The following is a 21,072-nucleotide window of genomic DNA, read 5'->3' as shown; positions in this document are numbered from 1 at the left end:
GAATGAACAGCCTGTAATGGTCTAAGAAGCAAAAAGAACTTTAGCTGTAGATCTTGAAATTTCTTTGTGGTCTCGCTGCTGGTCTGTGGTCGCCCCTTTCCCTTCTGAGGGATACACTGGGTCATGTAACCATTCCTTTTCGAGCAAACCCAGAGCTCCAGTGACTAGGGCTCCTTGCTCTGCTTCAGGGACTTCGGCCGAGCGCTCATGCTAAGCTGGTGTGTGACGCTCACCCTCCACGCCTGTGTGCTGCACGGTGCTTGCCTGTGTCCTTGGACACCATCTTCTCTCCCTTGCTTTAGCTCTCATTCCAGCATGCCTGTGGCCCCTTTTATTTTCTCTACCAGTGGATTATACGTTTGAGGATATGTGTGATATGTTTGTAACCTGATAAACCTATGCTTGCCTGTGGTGGGGTATTGGGGGCATGAGGGCACAGGAACAAAATATATGTCTCTACTTACACTGGACGGGGTATCCCTGGTGTTCCTTGTGACTTAATTTATTTTTTCTAAATTATAACAAATGTGCATTGCTTTTAATAGAAACGTGAGGATTTTTCAAAACATGTACCTTAATGTAAAAAGAATTATTCAATTGTGATTCGGTTTGCAATGAAATTAGTATTAATTTTATTGCTTTCCTCACTCTTCACAGTAGGGAACAGTGGATTTAGGTGTGTGTGTGTGTGTGTGTGTGTGTGTGTGTGTGTGTGTTCCATTTGAATACACTTGGCTGTGACTTCCCTTAATTCAGCCTGCTGTTCATTGCCCTTCAACCATGCTGGCTCACCTGGACGGACGGGACCTATGTGTTTCTGCTTTTTAAAAAAGTCAGCATTCACCATTGTCCTTTTCCTGTGATCCTTTAACAGTGCCACATGCTGTAAAATAAAAAATGACAGCTTTCAGATTGATTTAGGAACAATGATCTTTTCTGCAATTAGATTGAAGACTTTAAATACCAAGATAGATCCAAGTAGTGAGCCATCACCTCCGATTAAATGTTAAGGTTTGTTGTATATGTGTATTCCTACCCCAGAAAGGAGTTATTTGTTATTTGGATTACCTGAAGAATCCTTATATCTAGTCTCTTTTATCTCTTAATGCTCAATTTGTGTGTGGGGGGGCTTCTTTAAGGTGATGGTAATAAGTATTTTTAGCTATGGCATTAAAGAGGCTACTAGATGAATAGTGTTTACATCTGTTCCCCAGCCTCCAGAATTTAAAAGTATAGTTTACTTGAGACCACAATTTCTGCCTGTAAATTCTTGGTAGCAATGCAACTTACTGTGTTTTGTTGACAAAGTAACCATACCTTTAAAAGCACATAGTTGTTGTTTATCATGGTCTCAGTGCTGCCACTTACCGACCCCACAGTTTGGGGGAAGGAAAGATTACTGTCTTCCTGGTGGTTGTCTCGATAAGATGAGAAGCCTTACCGTATAAAAATATGGAAACGTTTGAAAGAGTTTTCATATAAAAGTATTTTGCTCTTCTCCAGTGTCAAATTTAGAAACATATGTTTCAAAACATATGTTATAACAAATCTGCCTTTCTTTATCATGAGGATATTTTGGTGTTAACAGAACGCCCATCTCAGCTATGTTATACTTCTGTTTGTGAGATTACTTCAGTTGAGAATAGACCTAGTTGTAGCCTGGGTTATATGCTGATGGCAAAACAAAACAACCTGGGATTTAAACTTTTCTTTGGAGAAGCAACAGCCAAAATAATTAAAATTTGACTGTTTTTTAGAGGTAAATATAACTACAGGTCTCAGTATAGTCATTTAGTTTTATTTTATTTCTGTATCTCAGATTTCAATTAAAGTAAATTCTGAAGGCTTCTATTGAATTTACATTTCTGTACAGTAACCAGGGAATCTGCTTTCTTGTTTTCCAAGAATTATTTATCTAAGATCACATTTGTTTAAAAAATCAGGATTGATCAGAAGATTTCAGCAGAGCTTTTTATAATGAAATAATACCAAGAAATAATACTTTATATCTTTCTATGTACCTCTTTCCAGTCAGTAGTGGAGCACCAAGGGAAACCATCATTGTAAAATAAAATTGTTTTTTATATTAATAAAAAATGAGGTTTTAAAAGAATTGATTGACATTAAACATGACCTAAGTTCTAATTTTGATCTAACAGTATTTTCATAATGCTTCATGTTTTGAAAGGTGATATTAACAGTAACAATATTTTTACACTTCCAAAAATGATCAGGTAGCTAAGTTGCTTGGAGCAATAGAATATGAGGGTTTGCATGTTAAATATTAAAAATGTTTTCTGTTGTTGAATAGTTTAAAGTTATTCTTAATACATTAGATGTTTTGTGTTACAGTTACAGAATCCAGATCTGCATGTCATTTTAATAATGCATCCATACACAAGAAGATAGGTACATAAAACTAAATAAAATAAATTACATCAATAACTAAAGCATCTTATCTTAAAAAACAATATGTTCCTAAATAATTGAAAGCTGACTTTTTTACATGGATTTTTTTTTTTTCATTTGTTGTGCTCAGAAGTCATTTCCTCTTAGTTTTCTGTGTTGATGTACTATGCTTTGACAAACGTGTTAAACACAAGCAGCCCTTAATCTACGAGGGTGTTCTTTTTTCCTTATTTTCTTAGGAGTCAGTGGATCATTGGGGAAAATGCTGCTTGTCCTGGGTCCTGGACTGTAGAAAGAAGATGCCAAAGGCAAAGTACATGTATCTGGCCCAGGAGCTCTTGTTTGATCCAGAATGGCCACCAAAACCTCAGACAACAACAGAAGCTAAAACCTTGGTTAAGGAAAACGGATCGTGTCAGATCATCACCGTAACATAGCAGTGCATCAGTCTCAGTGGTATGCTAGCGGCAGTGTTGAGCAGAATGTAATTTTAGGACTTTCTGATCCTGTGTGTCAGAATGGCACTATTTCAATTTATGCCCCTTCTGATATAGTAGCTGATTTGAATGCTTTTTTTAAAAAAAAGAAAAAGAAAAAGATTGGCCTGCCAGTTAAATTAATAATCAATCTGTGAAGTCCTCTATCTTCATTCAGTAACTCTGGATATTATACATATTTCCAGAATTTTCTTGTTACCCTCCGTGATATTCTTTATATAGGGTACAGAAGAAAGTTGGTATTTGATAGGGTTTTAGACATTACCTTTTGAGACTTAGTTTGCGCCTTTAAACTTATGTTCACAAACCCTATTAGAAAAAGTCCTCGTTTATATTATAGGCCCTAAATTTGTGGTTGACAAATTAAATGGGTGTTAGTCTCCAGTGAAAATAGGTAGAAAGCCTGTTTTCACTTGATTCCAACATTTCTTCCAAAGAATTCTATATATACATACACCAGTTCCCTTTGATAGCCTAGAGTTAGGAGTGAGTTTTATGGTGTTGCTTATAGAACAACTCAGGTGATTTCCATTGATGGTTTTATATTTTCTGTACAAACTACCTGGGTTTTATTTTTCTAATCAGCACGGTGCTTCACTGCCTTCTTGAGATGTCCCTCAAAGCTATTAAATGGATCTTGTGCTATGTCTGGTGTCAGTAGTGTAATTTGTTTCAGTTACATGTTGTAAAACCTTTTTCATTAGGAGAAAAGATTATTTCTTTTGGCAATAGATGTGGATCTATATTTCTAATATCTCTTCATACCTGTTTTTTCTCTCAGGTTTTATATTATTTAAATGTCTTTATTTTCTACTTTTTTAATTACCTAAAGACATAGGATAATAATGAGTTGGTTTTGTTTTTTGTGTGTGTTTTTTAGTTTTTTGAGTTAGACTTTTGCCATCTAAAATTTAAGGTTTGATATATATCTATCCTATCAATAATAAGACTTAAAAAATAATGAGTGGTTTTGAATGACTGCTATTTTTTCAAAGCAATATGAACACAGTGAAAGTTTCTTTTGTGCCATTAGGTGGCACCAGAGGTCAGAGCGTATTTATTTTGGATTGGCTGTTGACAAATGAGCACATTTTGGTTGTGGAAATTTCTGGAAGAAAAGAAAAATGTAAATAAAGTTAAAGAATAGACATTCATTGAGCCAAAAGAAATGTGGATAATATTTTTTCACCTTTGTGTTTTGCCTGGTTAATGTTTAAATTCTAAACAAAATTAAAATAACTTTAAAAATGCCTTTGTAAGTAAGATCTAGCAGTTTGGCAAAGCCCACAGTTAATGATAAACAAGGAAACTGATACTGCTGTAAAATGGACACTAAACTACTAAAACTTTGTGACATTATCCTATGTTCTTCCTTAACCAGTAGCATGCATGTACTTTCCACTTCTAGCTGATCATTATTTTCTTGATACATGCTTAACCAGTTTATCAAATGTACCCAGAATTGTAGAACCAAATGGTTCTCATTTTTTATGCTGCAGAGACATGAATGATGTTTGGTAACTATAGAAAAAATGTAAGTTACACTCAGGATCACTGTTATTGCTATTGCCACTGATGATTCTTAACAAAAATATAATCGAAGTTTTCCATCAAAAAGTATGATGTGATATTAATACATATTAGATGATAAGAACAATTGTTCCATGAATGATTCTATGAAGCTATGCATCTTAGACCTCTTGAGCTGTGAATTAGCACTGTTTTCTATAGTTACTTATTCTCTTGATTGTTTAATTTTCAATATACACAAGTGTTATTCTTCAGTGATATCCCAGAATTGTAAATCTTATTCATTGATTTAAATACTGAAGCATATAACTAATTACTAAGTAGCAGCTTAAAAACCCAATTATCAGATTGTAATTAACATCTTTAAAAGCATGATCATAAAGAGCTATATTTTTTACACCCTTCCCCTTTTTTAACATTTAGATTTTATAAGGGTTTTATATCTCATCTGTCCATATTGTTTTCAAAGGAATAAGGTTTTTAGGTAGGTGGAAAAGAAGTTGTAGGAAATTAGATTTGAACGTAGACAAAGTGGGTTGTTCAAGTTGTAATTGACGGCTTCCAGAATATTATTTTAAGAATGTCTGTGAATCCAGGCGTGGGTCCTACTCAGTGCCATAGATAGAGTCCTCTCTCTGTAGGTCACCATTACATAGTAATTTTGATTCTGAATTTCACATTAAATTATTTGAGTGTATACAGACCTAAATTTTAAAATCTGTACATATATTATTTTGATGTATTAAGATTAATAAATATTGCTGATTTAAATTTTATTTATGCACATAGTTAAGGACAGAAATGTCCGGGAAAGTAATTGTTAAATAATGATATGTAATTTTTAACTTTTTAAATAAATAACAAGATTTTTAATGTGTGTCTCCCTCAGGGTTGTTTAAAGTTTTTTTTTCCCTCCCTCAAATATAAATAGTGGTAACTGTATGTTTTGTATCTTCTAGCACCAACTGCTGTAAAGCAATGCTGCAAATAACGCTTGAATAAAAGTGGCTAAGCCAACAACAAATAAATACTTTTTATATTAGTTTTATAATCTTTACATTCGAAAGCTTTCCAAATTGTACTTGCAATTAAACAGAACTGTTGCAGTTGATTTATTTTGTTTTCCATGTTTATGAAAATACTGCACAGTTTCAAAGGCATGGTAAAATATCGGTGTTTATATGTTCTGTTTCCAAAATGGCTATACATACAATATTCACAGAAGAGCAAAATTCAGGCTTTAGGAAACATTCTGAGATTTCATGCATGTAATTTTGACATATCTGAAAATAGGTTTTTGTATATTTATGGTGGGAGGTGGTTGGGAACTTTTAACAGAATATGGGATGTTAATTTTTGTACAGTCTGTAGGCATTTACACATATTTTTAATGTATTTAAATTTGGTAATTATGTGCACATTAAATTAATAAAATAGTTACTTCCTGTTATGATTTGTGAATTCCCTAAGACTTTGGATTTTTTTTAAAGAAACTTTATATCAGAAATGATACTGCATCTTTATATTTTTTAAATTGTATTGCTGCTCAAGAATGGTACCCAATGTCAAAAAGGCATACATTCATAATTGTACATTCAGCACTGTAAATAACCTTATGAAATCTTTTTTGATTAAAGCTATTCAAAATAAAAATGTAAATGAATGTAATAACATTTCTTTTTTTCTGTGTCTTTATACCTTTGTTTGCTGTTTATATGAATACCACCCTCTCTGGATTAATTTTCCTGCTTAATACTTTCCCATTTCCCCTTTTTTTTTTTAAACTTTGGATTTCTGAAGGAAATAAATACAGCATTTCACATAACACGTCATGTCTGTGACCACCCCTTGGAAACCTCTCAGTCAGATACAGTTTAGAGCCAAATGTTAAGTGTCAGGAGGCCTGGGGGAAATGGTAAATTCTAAGACACGGGATTTATAGTCTGTGAATTGTTGGGAAGGTCAAACCTACAGCTAATACCATGGAAGACATGTTACAGTGAAGTGAAGTGGCATCCATGGGTACAAAAAGAGCCCTCCGAGAAGAGAGAATCTTTGGAGCTAACTACTGATTGTAGAAATCCCAGGGAAGACAGGTTTGTGTTGGCCTTTTGTGCTTGGGTAGGTGTTCACTGGTATTGGTGTGGGAGCCTGACGTCGTCTGCTGTGGGCTGTGCGGCTGGCTGGGGTGTGATGGATTCAGTGGTGTGAAGGCTTAGTTTTGCTGTTCACTATGGTTTGTGTAGCACATGATCATGTCCCCATAGCCTGCTGACATGGGCAGTTCGTGTCTCTCCTTCCCCCCAACATCACTGCCAGATGCTTTATTCTGAGTATGTTGCTGGGAAGGACGGGGGTCCAGAGTTTGAAGGAGAACAACTTTGAACAGTTGAGGTGGTGGTTACTTTCTAAGTGTAGAGACCCCTGCAGTGTCCTGGCCGCTGAGTCTCCCCCGTGGAGGAAGAAAAGCATATTCCATCCAGGAAGACACCTGCTTTTGAATGGCAAAACCCCACAGGTCAGGGGTCTATGACCGATACAAAAGCTGCCTTTCAGAACAGCAAATTTCTGACCTGTTCGTGGATCCCAAATCCAGAGGACGTGAACACTGCAGTTGTCAACTTCATTGCTCCAAATACTTCTTGGCACCTGGTCTGTTCGTTCAGTGGATGGACTTACATGTTCCTCCATTGTCCGCATCTTCTGTATCCAGTTTTCCCTTCCTGGGCAATCAGGACGTCCTGCTGTCTTCAAAGAGCAAAACCTGAGGCCATACAAACGAGGTTTTCCTGAGAAAATAGGCTGATGACACTTCGCCGGAGTTTGACCCAAAGTCTTACTCTGATCATTTCACAGTATTCTTCCCAGTCTATCACAGTTGCTTCCTGACGTTTTCGTGGGCAAGGGGACTTTCACTTGGTGTGCCTATGCGTGACTGTTCCCAGGGCAGCTGTTCCGGGCTCTGGAGTTGCTTCCCTTGATAGAGCCGAAAGATACATATTCTCTGATACCTGGCAGAGGCAGGGGCTTTCCCTGTGGTTCAGGACTTCATGACGTAGGAGATAATTTCAATCACTTCAGCATTTACTGGGCTTTGACTGCATTTGCTACATCAAAGGCTGATTGCATCTCAGTGCTTTTTCTACAACACCTGAAAATGTCATGGATCCGGGGTCTTTTCCCAAAAGGGATTATTTAAGAACCACATACACTGTCCCAGAGGTTAGTGTTGACTCGTTCATAATTAAGCATTGACTTTCTCCAGTATGTTTTCATACCTTTATTCTTACCTTTTTTCTTCAATGATGCTATTTTCCCTTCCAAATCGCTTTATTTTTGCATTGTTTATTAAAAGATACAGTGATAGAAGCACATTTAATAAAAATGCAAACCTCACAGAAAGATATATAAGGAAGACCACCTATGCCTTGGTTGCTCCCCTAAAAGGTGCATACTAAAGTTTCTTGGGTATTTCATTCCAGAAAAAACATTCATTATATATATATATATATATATATATATATATATATATATATATATATATATATATATATATATATATATATAAAATCCTCATATAAGAATACGTTTTTAAAAATCCTGCACAAGTAGAATCCCATTTTATATGCTACGCTGCCCTTGTTTTATGTCATTCCATATATCTGCAATAGTTATGTCAGCATTTGCAGCTCAAGGTCATTCTCTAAGTAAAGTTTGCAAGGCATCCCATTGCATGGGCATACCATAATTTAATTACTTGTTTCCTGTTGATGGTGATTTAGGTTTTCATTTATTTTTCTATTACAATCTGCAATAAATGTTTTTGTGCACATAATGAGCATATCCATAGGGTGTATTTTTTTTTGCAGTGGAACTGCTGGACAAAGGATACGTATATTTTAAATTTGGTTCATACTACTAAATTTTCCTAAGTGTGCCTCAATTTATAATCCCACCAATGTAGTATGAGAATGTCTATTCATGCTTCAAAAAATACTGGATATTTTTCAAGCTTTAAAGATTAAAAGGTTATTTCAGTGTGATATTGGTGCAGGGATTACAAAATAGAGAACCCAGAAAGACACCCATACATTCATGAGATGTTGGTTCATGGCAGTGCTGACACTAGCTCTGAGGGAAGAAGGGATTATATATATATATATATATATATATATATATATATATATATATATATATAGAGAGAGAGAGAGAGAGAGAGAGAGAGAGAGAGAGAGAGAGAGAGAGAGAGAAGCTGATTACCCTCATGGGAAAAAATAAAATTAGACTCAACTCACATCATACACAAAAATCAACTCCAGATGGATTAAAGACAAAAACAAGGACAAAACTATAAAAATAAGGCATTATAGGGAAATGTTTTTCTGATGGGAGGAAAGGTTTAATAGAAAAAAACATTGTAAAAAAAAAAAAGATTAATTTTGCCTATATTAAGACATTTGTCAAAAGACCTCATAAAGAAGGTGAAAGAGCAAATCAAACTAGTTGACGATATTTGCAACACCTATAACCAACGAAGGATTAGTATCCAGAATATATAAAAAATGCCTATAATTCATTTTGTTAGAAGATAAGCATACAAGTACATATTTTACACATAGACAAATGGGCAAAAAAAAACACCTTAATTTCCCAGAAGAGGAAGCACAAGTGGCACTATAAAAAGATGCTTAGGTTCATTATTAGAGAAAAATTAAAAGCGCACTGTGACAATTATTTTATATGAATGGCAAAAGTTTAAAAATCAATTCCAAGTGTGGGCAGCGCTATGAAGCACAGGAACTGTCATACACTGCAGGTGACATATGTTGGTACAACCACTTTGGAAAGCAGTTTGACATTCCTAAATTGAACATGTAAACACCCCTCAACCGAGTAATGCCATAATGGAACAATATTTGAGAATATTCTTAGCCTTACTATTCATTGAAGGGGGAACTGGAGTAGAGAATTGGGGCAATATGGCACAGAGAGGAAGGCCCAAAAGTAGCGTGGCCCGTGTAGGGTGTGGCTGCTGCCATGATCCGACTGTGTCACTAAGCTTTTCTAGCCCTGGAACTATTGGTGCCATTTATGGAGACACTTCTCTCCCTTCTGCTCTTATTCAGCTTTGACAAGGATTTAGGTTGTATATGGTCGTTCATTTTGACAATATTTGTCATTAAAACCCAGAATATGCCCTCTGAGATAGGATCCTTTCTGTGACTTTTATTCTGGTAAAGTCTTTATCCTCAGGATGCAAGAATACCTCCCTCTTCCTTTGGAAAGTGCTGAATCACAAGCAAAGCTCTAAGCCTTTCAGTCGCTTTGGGGTGCAGCACCATTTCAGGTAAGTCCAAATGTTTTAAAAATTAGCACGAGCAACTGGAGGGCTTGGCTAGTGTGTGCGTAAGAAATAAAATTTAGTACAAGAATTGATTTGTGTAAAATTACATTTGGGAAACATTGTTTTGATAGATTAGTATTTTTGTGTGTCTTTCACAGATAATGTGACGTGTATTAACTTTTAATTAAGCATCTTAGAAATGACAGCTCCTTATTTATGGCTCATTCAGATATGCTACTTTTCAAATTTTAGCTCTGTGACTCTGGTTAAGTTACTTAACCTTGCTGTGCGTTAATGTCTTCATCCTTTGGGGATAATAATAGTACCTACTTCATAGGGTTAGGTAAGGATTAAATGAATTGATCCAAATAAAGTGCTGGGAACAATGCATGGCATGAAGACATAGGTATTATCTGCTTTTCTCAGTGTGGCTGAGGGTGTTCCCTATTTTAGGGTGTTCGTTGCTTTAGTAGAGTAGTTGGTATTGCTGATTACCATGGTTGTAATAAAAGGAGTCGGGTGGTGGTTGCTGCTGTTTTAACAGACTTTGCTGTTCCCTTTATGACTTGGTTATAGCCACCTCTAGGTGAGTTATACAGTCAAGAGCAGAGACAGCTCTTTTCATAATGGGCGCTGGTCTGTGATGTCTGGAGCTTAACTGAGAATGATTATTTAATGCGTCCTATCTATGTAAAGATCTTAAAAGTATAGGCTTTTCTATAGCTCGAAAACGATGTAATGTCCATGCTGAGAGTGGAAAAATTAGTAAAACAAAAGAATGAGACTTCGTTGTGTAGAGCGAATGTGTTCTTACCATCCTGGAAAGAGGGAGACTTACTTGTTTGTGTCTGGATAACATTCCAAGTCCGTGATGACCGGGGCGATAATCATGCCTCTGCAAAAGGAAATTCCCAGGGTTACAAGATCGAGTATGAGCGCTTGGCCTTGTGTGTTGCCTGCAGGTTTCAGACATGCTGAGGGGCAGCCTGCTGTGCGCCGTGCTAGGCCTCCTGCGTGCCCAGCCCTTTCCCTGCCCACCCGCCTGCAAGTGTGCCTTCCGGGACGCGGCGCAGTGCTCCGGGGGCCATGTGTCGCGCCTCGCCGACCTCGGCCTGCCCACCAACCTCACGCACATCCTGCTCTTCCGAATGGGCCGCGGCACCTTGCAGAATCACAGCTTCAGTGGCATGACCGTCCTGCAACGCCTGATACTGTCAGACAGCCACATTTCAGCCATCGCCCCCGGCACCTTCAATGACCTGATAAAACTAAAAACCCTGAGGTTGTCGCACAACAAGATCACTCATCTTCCAGAAGCGCTCTTGGATAAGATGGTTCTGCTGGAACAGTTGATTTTGAACAACAATGAACTAACGGACATTGACCAAGACATGTTTCAGAAACTGGTTAACCTGCGGGAGCTCATTTTGACCCACAATCAACTCGTTTTCCTGCCTGCTACCCTCTTCACACATCTCGGGAACCTGAGATTGTTGGATTTATCGGGAAACAATTTGACCCACCTGCCCAAGGGATTGCTTGGGGCACAGGCTAAGCTTGAGAAACTTCTGCTCCACTCTAACCAGCTGGTCTCTCTGGATTCGGAGCTGCTCAGTAGCCTGCGCGCCCTGATACAGCTGCAGCTCGACAGAAACCACATCCGCTCCATCGCGCCGGGGGCCTTCGACCGGCTCCGCAACCTGAGCTATTTGACTCTCTCTAGAAACCAGCTCGAGTTCCTGCCCTCTGCACTCTTTCTTCACTCGCACAATTTGAGCTTCTTGACACTGTTCGAGAACCCGCTGGAAGCGCTCCCAGAGGTGCTCTTCGGGGAGATGGCGGGCCTGCAGGAGCTGTGGCTGAACCGCACCCAGCTGCGCACCCTGCCGGACGCCGCCTTCCGCAACCTGAGCCGCCTGCGGGCGTTAGGGGTGACCCTGAGCCCGCGCCTGAGCGTGCTCCCGGAGGGCGCCTTCCGGGGCCTCGGCGAGCTCCGGGTCCTCGCCCTGCACTCCAACAGCCTGGCTTCCTTGCCCGACGGCCTGCTGCGTGGCCTCCGCAGCCTCCGCCAAGTGTCGCTGCGCCACAACGCGCTGCGGACCCTGCCCCGCGCGCTTTTCCGCGACCTTCGCAGCCTGGAGGAGGTCCAGCTCGACCACAACCAGCTGGACACCCTGCCCGGCGACGTGTTTGGGGCTCTGCCCCAGCTGGCGGAGGTCCTGCTAGGGCACAATCCTTGGCGCTGCGACTGTGGCCTGCGGCCGTTCTCGGCGTGGCTGCGGCAGCACTCGAGCCTCGTGGGCCGGGCCGAGCCCCCGCGGTGCCGCGGTCCTGTGCAGCGCGCTGGCCTGCCGCTTTGGGCCCTGCCGGACAGTGACCCGGGGTGCCCAGGCACCGGGAGCCCTTCTCCTCTCTCTCCCACCCCCTCCCGGCGGGCCCTGCCCACGGCCCGGGGTCCCCCTGGCTTGGTGCCTACCAGCTCAGAACCCAGGGCGTGGGCCCAGCCGGTGGCCGCCAGCAAGCATCAAGACCATAGTCTGTTCTGGGTTCTTTATTTTCTGCTTTTAGCCACTCAGGCCGTCATAACCGGGTTCATTGTATTTGCTATGATTAAACTCGGCCGGCTCTTCAGAAGATTAATCAGAGAGAGAGCTCTTGTTAGAATCAGAGGGAGAAACTTGGAATTAATTAAAACGTGACCAGAGTATTGTTAGATGTAGCTCTGGGGAGAATCCAGACAGGCTGCCCGTGTCTCCCTTTTTCTTTTTCCTACGCCTCTTCTCCCTTCTCCATCCCGCTCTCCCCTCTCCCACCTCTGTCTTCCACCTCCTCCTCCCTCCCCTTCCACAGAATAGCCTTTACATTTGTAAATTCTGACTGCCAGCTTTGCTTTGTACACGCCCCCACACCCACACCCACACACTGTGTGCTCCTGGGCGTGGCTCGTGATTGCCCATCCTTAAGCCCGCTGTGCCAGGTGGAGAGACGGTCTCTTCAAAGTTTACCTAGGAAGGAAGGGTGCACAGAAGCCCGCCAACTCCAGGCTAGGGACCAGCTCCTGTGCATAGTAGGTGTCTGGTAAATGTTTGTGAAATGAATGAATGAAGTGAATACACATGGCCCAAGTGATGGAGACTTTTCCTGAGGGAAAGGATTGATTGTTCTTATTATGTACTGTTATTTGAAAAAGCAGAACTCTTCCAGTTCTTTCCTTTATCCTATTTTTGTCCCTCACTTTCTGTATCTCTCACCTGTGGGCTCTTAGGGAGAGTGCTGGACTCCATTCATTCAGCGCATGTTTTCAGAGTAGACTTACTCTGTGATAGGCTGAGAGAGAAAAGAACATAGGGACTTCCCTCCAGGAGCTCGGCACCCAGTGACAGAAACCAGGCAGCCACCCTCAGGGCTGAGTGCTTAGGAGCAGGAGGAGGGGCCATGGGGAGGGCAGGTGGAACAGGTTTGGGAGAGAAGTTAGCAGCTCACCAGGAGGTCTAAGTATGTGTGTCTGCACAGATTTCTGAAGCTGCTAGGAGAATGAAATATGTCATTTTGACATTGGGCTGGTTTTTATTTCCTGCGACTAAATGCTACCTCATTTCACAAGCATTTGTGGGGCACCTAACATGTGACAGGTGTCCGTGAATGTAATGAGAAGCTGGATTTCTAGTTTATTATGCTCAGATCACGTTCTCCTTCAGTTGAAAGCCGTGAAACCCTTGATGCTTTTGCTGGATGTCCTGTGAGCACGGGAGTTAAAAGATGGGCTGGAGAGTTGACTCCCGTGGGCTCAAATCCCCACCACCACTTACTAACTGCTAGGCCTCGGTGCAAAACACCTCAATTCTCTAAGCCTGGGCTTCCTCCTCCCAGGAAAGGGATAAATAGTAGGTGCCTCATAGAGTTGTGAGAATTAGAGGCGTTAAGCTTGTGATGACAGCCCAGCGCACTGCATACGCTATGTACTCAAATGTTAGCTCTTATTTAAAGGGCAAGCAAGTACCTTACCTACAGTGCTGCTGTCATGATTTTTAAAGAAGAGGTCCGAGTTGTTTTCTTCTCTGTGTGTATAAAAGTGAGAGCAAACTTTCTCAAACTGGACATTGCATTCAAACCAATTTGTCTTCACATGTGGTCGGTCTCCGCCCTGTGTGCCCAGGCTCTGTGCTCACAGTCCCGGGCAATGGACCCCCTGCGCAACACCAACTGGATGGGGGGCAGGAATTACGGGGCTCCTGGCATTTGTAGGTGCATTTCCCCTTCAAGGCCAAGTTTAAATGTCTCTTCCTGGTAAAGCCTCCCCTGACTATGCGGGCAGACTAGCGTTCCCTGCTGTGTGCTGCCCTCTCGGACTGTCAGGCTCCAGGCACCCTCCCCACCCCACCTGCTCCTGCTCAGCCTTCACTCTGGGGTGTGTGTATGTTCATGTGCCTCCTTATCTTGTTTATTTCCACTGCTCCAAATTTTGCTACTATGCAGCATAAAACCCAGACTTTTTTTGTTGTTTTGATGGGCTCTAGTCCTATCCACTATGCTCTCAGGTAAGCTACCTAACTCTAAGTGTCCATTTCCTCACCTGTAGAGTGAGGATAATAATGGTCATAACCATGGTTGCAAGGATGAAATGAAATAATCCAGGCCAAATAGTGAAGTCAGTGGCTGGTACATATGGCGCTCCATAGAAATTGGCTATTTTTATGATTAGCTCTTGCAGAACACGCTGTGTTGTAACCCATCTCAATGCTTTTGTACATGTTCATGCATTCAGCAAATATTTGTTGAGTCCTTCCTCTGCATCAGGCCTCTTCTAAATGGAGGGATAGAGCAGTGCATGAAACAAAGTACATCATTCCGTTGGGTTTACATTTTGGTGTTTCCTCCAACGAAAACGTCTTTTCTGAACTCTTTGCCATTATCTTTAAACATTCACAAATGTAAGGAGAACAACTTTGGGTGCCTCAACCCGCTTTATAAAATCTTTATACCTTGCTATTAAATATTTGCTATGGATTTTTTTTAAAACAATAAAACACGACAGATGAAGTTGAAGGCTTCTGCACATATGTCTCCCGTGTTCTCATTGCTCTCCTTCGCTGAGAAGTAACCTACTTAATAAATGTGGTGTTTTCACATCCCTAGGCATGTTTTTATACTTATTACATGTGTCTACAACTCTGAGCAAGCTGAAGTAATGCTTTGCCTGTTTTCAAATTTTATATAAATAATGCTACTCTGCATATAGTTTTTTTTTTTTCTGGGCTAACATAATTTTGAGATTTATCCATATGAAGGATTTGGTTCTAGTTAATTCATTTTAATAACTACATCATTATCTATTGAATGAATATACAACAATTTATCTGTTCTCTTGTTAATGGATATTTATTTCCAGTGTTTTTTCTTTTCTTTTTATTCCCTATCACTCTGTATCCTCCCCAACTCTACATAATGTCAGAAATTTTAATTTCTGTCCATCTGAAAGGTACAAAATGCTAACTCGTTATTGTTTTATATTTTATTTTCCTGATAACTAGTGAAGTTAAACTTTTTTTTTGTTTATGGAAATTCAGATTTCTTCTTCTGAGAATTATCTCTACATATACATAGACCAATTTATAACGGGGTATCTTGTCTTTTTCCTTTTGATCTGTAGGAATTCTTTACATTTCCTGGACACTAATCCTCTAAATTTTGAGTTCTGACAATTAAGTTTGCAAACTTGTTGCAACGATGTTGCTAACCTTTTTTGATATCAGAGGGATTATTCATTACGAATTTGTACCAACTGGACAAACAGTTAACCAAATTTACTATTTTGAAGTGCTGAAAAGGCTGCATGATAAAGTTAGATGACCTGAACTTTTTGCCAACAATTCATGGCTCTTACATCATGACAATGCACCAGCTCACACGGCACTGTCTGTGAGGGAGTTTTTAGCCAGTAAACAAGTAACTGTATTTGAACACCCTCCCTACTCACCTGATCTGGCCCCCAATGACTTCTTTCTTTACCTGAAGATAAAGGAAATATTGAAAGGAAGACATTTTGATGACATCCAGGACATCAAGGGTAATATGACAACAGCTCTTATGGCCATTCCAGAAAAAGAGTCCAAAATTGCTTTGAAGGGTGGACTAGGCGCTGGTGTCAGTGCATAGCTTCCCAAGGGGAGTACTTCGAAGGTGACCATAGTGATATTCAGCAATGAGGTATGTAGCACTTTTTCTAGGATGAGTTTTCGAACTTAATTGTCCAACCTTGTATATGCTTTGCAACTATTCTTTTTCAGTTTGTGGCTTCCTATTTCACTGTATACTGTGTTTTGTGGAACAGAAGCTTTAATTTTAATCTAGTCAAATTTAGCAATATACTTTTATGGTTTGTGCCTTTAAAAAAATCTTGTTTAAGAAATTCTTCCCACTCTCAAGTCATAAAAGTAGTCTCCTGTGTTTTCTTCTGAAAGTTGTAAAATTTTGTTTTTGACATTTAGGTCTTTAGTCCACATGGAATTTATTTTTGTATACAGTGCGATGTAGGGAACCCAATGTAGTTTTTCCAAATGTACATTATGTCCTGTTGTCCCAGATCGTTTATCCCACAACCCCTCATTTATCCCGCAGTCCCCACTGACTTGCAAAGCTACCTGTCATGTATCAAGTTTCCATAGGCACGGGTTGGTTTCTGGGTTCTGCAGCCTAAATCATTAGCCTATTTATCTAGTCTTATGTTATACTCACTGTGTTCATTATTGTAGCTTTAATAATTCTTGGTATGGGGTCACTGCTCCACCTTGTTCTTGTTCAGAAAAGTCTTATCTATTCAGGACCTTTTGCAATTTTATGCACGGTTTAAGGTCAGCACGTCAAGTTCCACTGAGAAGCCCTGCTGGGATTCTGATAGAATTGCAGTGAATGTGTAAACTAATTTTGGTGGGGAGGGATTTACGTTCTTCACAATAGCTAGTGCACTGTCTATAAACTGGTTCATCTTTCCATTTATTTTGGGCTTTTCTAATCTTCCAATGAGGTTTCAGAATTTCTTTAATAAAAATCTTGCACGTAGTTTGTTAGATTTATTTCTAGATATACTCCCCTTTTTTAAAATTATGTTGCTATGTAGATGGTATCTTTTTTAAAAAAAATTACAGTTTCTAATTGTTTATTACCATTATATAGAAATGGAATTTATTTTTACATAATTATCTTATATCTGACAATAATCCTAATAATTTGCTTCTTCCTGTTAAAACCTTATACCTTTTATTTATTTATTAAAAAAAATTCTTACCTGCACTAGCTAAAACTTCCAATACAGTATTGAATAGAAATAGTGATAAAAGCATCTGATTGCAAATGGAATGCCTCTAATGTTTCATCAATCAATGTGACATTTCTAGCTCTAGTTTGCTAAGTATTTTTTAAACTATAAGTAGATGTTAAATTTTATCAATATATTTTCATCTATTAAGATGCTCATAAAGTTTTTCTCCTTTAATGTGCTAAAGTGGTAAATAAAATGTATAGGTTTTGAGAACTAAAATAATTCTTGCATTCCTGACGTAAACTGAGCCTGGTCATGCATTTAAAAAAATACAGTGTTGGATTTAGTTTGCTAATGTTTTGTTGAGAACTTTTATTATCTGTTCATTAGTGAGATTTTCTTATAAATTAAAAAAACAAATCTTTGACTGATTTTGACTGTGTCATCCAAATTATACAGCCTCATAAAGTGGGTGGGGATAATCTCTGGAATAGTTTGTAAAAAATAGGATTATTTTTTCCTTGAATGTATCATAGAATTCCTTTCTAAAACCATCTTGACCTGGTTTTTTGTGTGTATATTAATGATCTACTGCTGTATAGCAAATACCTGAAATCTTAGTGGCTTATAACAACATTTATTATCTCACGGTTTCTGAGGATTGGGAATTTGGGAGCAGCTTAATTGGGTGGTTCTGGCTCCAGGACACTCATGAGGTTATCGAAATGTTGACGGGGACTACAGTCATCTTGACGGGGCCAGAGGATCTGATTCCAAAATACTTCCCTCTCACGGTCTTTGGCAGTTCTTTGCTGGCTAATGGCAGGAGGCCTCAGAGCCTTGCTGCACGGACCTCTTCATAGGGACGCTTCAGTGTCCTCAGGACACGGCAGCTGGCATCCCCCAGAGCTAGGATGCAGACAGGTCAGGGCAGAAGTCACAATGTCTTTTATAGTTCAGCCTCAGAAGTCACATTTCCTCTTTTCATCACTTCCACAGTATCCTACTGGTTTACTTAGGTCGGCCCTATTCAATGTGGAAGGTCAGGACACCAGAGTGTTAATACCAGGAGGACAGGATCACTGGGGCCATTTTGGAGCCTGGCTACCACAGCTGTGTGGTTTAACTACTGATTTAATTTTTTTCAGTGGTTATAGATCTCAATTTTATGCATTATATATATATTTTAGGAAGTTTCTGTTCATCTCTAAGTTTCAATTTTTTCATAATATTTTTATTTCTATTTTGCTTTAAAATCTCTGCTATAGCTGTAGTATCTGTAGTTGTCCCCTTTTTTCATCTCTAGTATTTTGTATATCAATCTTCCTTTTTTCTTGATCAATCTTGCAATCCTTTTCTCCTATTTTATTAGTTCTTACTAAGACACCCTTCGGCCTTTGTTACACTTCTCGTTTTGTGTCATTGTTTTCTATTTCATTCATTGTCAGTTTTTATCTTTATTATTTCTTTCCCCTATTTTCTTTGAGTCTATTTAGTTTTTTTCTTCATGACTTCTTAGGTTGGATACTTTGCCCATTCATTCTTTCTTCTTTTTCAGATATAAAATTTCCCTAAATACTGCTTTAGCAGCAGCTCCTGTTTTAAGCATTACTGTTAACAATAATTCTGTGTTATTGTTCAGTTCTGTATTTTCTCATTTCCATTACGATTTTTTTCTTTGAGTTGAGTTACTTAGAAATGTTCTTTTTATTCCATTTTCTTAATCTTTTTATTATTGATTTCTAACTCAGATGTGGTCTGTATGGTCCCAATTCTTTGAACATTTTTGAATCTTGTTTCATGGCCTAGTACACAATATTTGTAAATGTTCTCTATGTGCTTGAGAAAAAAATTCTCTTTTAAATTGGGTTCAAGATATTATATGTCCATTATATAAAACTTGTTAATTGTGTTGTTCAAGGCTTCTGTAAGCTTACTAAATTTTGGTTTGTTGATTAATTAATTACAGAAAGAAAGTTTGTGAATTTGAATTCCTATTATAATTCTATAAATTTCTGTATATATTTATGTAATTTATATGTAATACACATATATAAAATTAACCACATAGAAATTTGAAATTCCTAGTTAATTTAGTCTTTTATAAGGTGATTTATATAGGTTTTTTTTAAAGTTTTAAGGTTATGTAAGTTTTTGAAGTTATATTATATAGTGTCAGTCTGTATTCCCTATAATGTTTTCTTTTTAAAGTCTATTTTATGTGTTTTTGTTTTGTTTGTTTTATAACCACTGCAGGTTTCTTTTGGTTAATATCTCTATAGTATGTATTTTTCCATTCATTAATTTCATCTTTTTTCTTTAGTTTTACTTTAGGTGACTCTTTTGTAGACAACATGTAGTTGGAATTTTCTAAATTTTATTTAGATAACATCTGTCTGTTAATAACTGAAATTAATCTGCTTATATTTATTTTAGCTGGTTACTGATGTACTGTTACTACAAAGTGATTTTTTTGTTTTCTATTTCCCATTTCTTTCTTTGTCCACCCCCCCACCCCCCACCAACCCCGCCTGGGCAGCTTTCATGCCCTCTGGGAGATTGATAAGTTTATAGTAGTACTCTTATATCTGTTGGTTTTTGTTGTGGTTATTCTTTCAGTGGTTATCTTTTGAAACATGCATAGTTAATTATATTTTTTTCTAACCAATTTTAAAGTATTCAGTCTTTCTTTTCTATTTCTAAACACACAATGGATTTTACTGTCTTAACTACCCAGTGAACGCAGACAACCATCCTCGGTATCTAGTTACCTAACTTTTGGGTTGACCTTTTAAAACTTGGTTTTTAAAAATTTTTTGTAATTAAATTTAATTTACTGATGTATTACACATTTCTGCTCATATATATTGGTTGAATCATATGAAATTTCTGATTTTCAATCATTTTTTACCTAAAAAAATTTCATGTGATTCACTTTAAAGCTCTAACACCATATATACCTTTTAATACTTACATTTGTAACTTCAAATTTCACCTTTGTGTCGTGTTCCATCAACTATAGATGGTCTCTATTAATTAACACCTTGCTCTGTAAGTTGACATCATTGCTCCAATTTGTCCCAAGCTCTTCTTTTCCTTTTCACCTCCCAATTTCTGTCAAAACTGATGACTTTTATATTCTCTTATCATAATTAAAATTTTAGTGATTGTTGAAATTTCAAAAATGAATAAAAAGGAGTTGATGTCATTGTTCCTTTGAAAATATTATTTACTATATTGTCAAGTAGTACATTGTAATTACATTTCCTTTCAAGCATATCTTTCATTTTTCTAGAGTTTCTAGAAATCATTCTGGGCCAGCTACCCAGCTGTTGACTGGAACTTTTTTTCATGGTGTTTCTTGGTTGCTTCCACTGTTTACTAAATTCCTACTTTACTCCCTCATTTTATAATTTCTTAGGAGAAGTGATACAGAGGGTATCCTCTTTTCTGAGTACTTGCTTGAAAATTTCTTTATTCTCCTGTCACACTTGATTGCTAGTTTAGCTGGGAATAAATTCTAAATTCAGTTTATCTTCTGCCACCAAGATTGCTGGTGAGATTTTGTTATTATTTATAGTTTACTCTTTTATTTATATATTGATTGATTGATTGATTGGAAGCCTTTCAGATCTTTTCTATGTCCTTTCTGTTCTGGTTTCAATATGATGTGCCATGTATTGCTCTTTATTTCACTCACACTGCTGGGGACATTCAGGGTCCTCTGGAGACGTTTGTCCTTACGTTGTGTGAAATTCTCTTACACCATTTCCTTGATTTTTTTTTTTTGTCCTCTCTTTTAATTTTTTTATCTTTTCTTTTCTCTTTTCTTTTTTATTTCTTTTTTCTCCTTTCTGGAGACTTCTCAACTCTATCTTCCAACAATTTAATTAAAATTTTAACTTCTGCAATTATATTTTAAAATTCTGTGACCCCTGTTCTTTAATTGTTTTTAATTGTTCTTTTTTGTAGACTCTTATTCTTTTTTTTATAGATGCAGTCTCTTTTGGATTTTTCTTAGGATACTTGAGTTT

General features: G+C 38.2%; 2 protein-coding genes across 5 annotated transcripts in view; both read left to right on the top strand.

Annotated features, from left to right (window-relative positions):
* The window catches only part of ATP13A3 (ATPase 13A3), a 78,646-nt gene extending 72,537 nt beyond the window's left edge, over nt 1-6,109 (top strand). For all 4 annotated transcript variants that reach the window (XM_019723300.3, XM_074329650.2, XM_019723306.3 and 1 more), the window contains one exon: nt 2,649-6,109. In XM_019723300.3, the coding sequence (XP_019578859.3) occupies nt 2,649-2,846 (198 nt within the window). In that variant the 3' untranslated portion in view covers nt 2,847-6,109. The remainder of the gene's footprint in view (nt 1-2,648) is intronic.
* A 2,668-nt stretch (nt 6,110-8,777) lies between these two features.
* Nucleotides 8,778-20,801, top strand: GP5 (glycoprotein V platelet). The gene has a single exon (XM_019723063.3). The coding sequence runs from the start codon at nt 10,752-10,754 to the stop codon at nt 12,477-12,479; it is 1,728 nt and encodes a 575-aa protein (XP_019578622.3). The 5' UTR covers nt 8,778-10,751; the 3' UTR covers nt 12,480-20,801.
* Nucleotides 20,802-21,072: the final 271 nt, after the last annotated feature.

Source organism: Rhinolophus sinicus, chromosome 17, assembly GCF_057876585.1.
Source record: "Rhinolophus sinicus isolate RSI-liver-muscle chromosome 17, RSI-T2T, whole genome shotgun sequence".
In the NCBI taxonomy this organism is placed as follows: Eukaryota; Metazoa; Chordata; class Mammalia; order Chiroptera; family Rhinolophidae; genus Rhinolophus; species Rhinolophus sinicus.
This window is presented reverse-complemented; position numbering and strand designations above follow the sequence as displayed.

What these genes read in the sequence shown, in the direction of transcription:
- GP5 (XM_019723063.3), top strand. Translation starts at nt 10,752, where the DNA reads ATGCTGAGGGGCAGCCTGCTGTGCGCCGTGCTAGGCCTCCTGCGTGCC.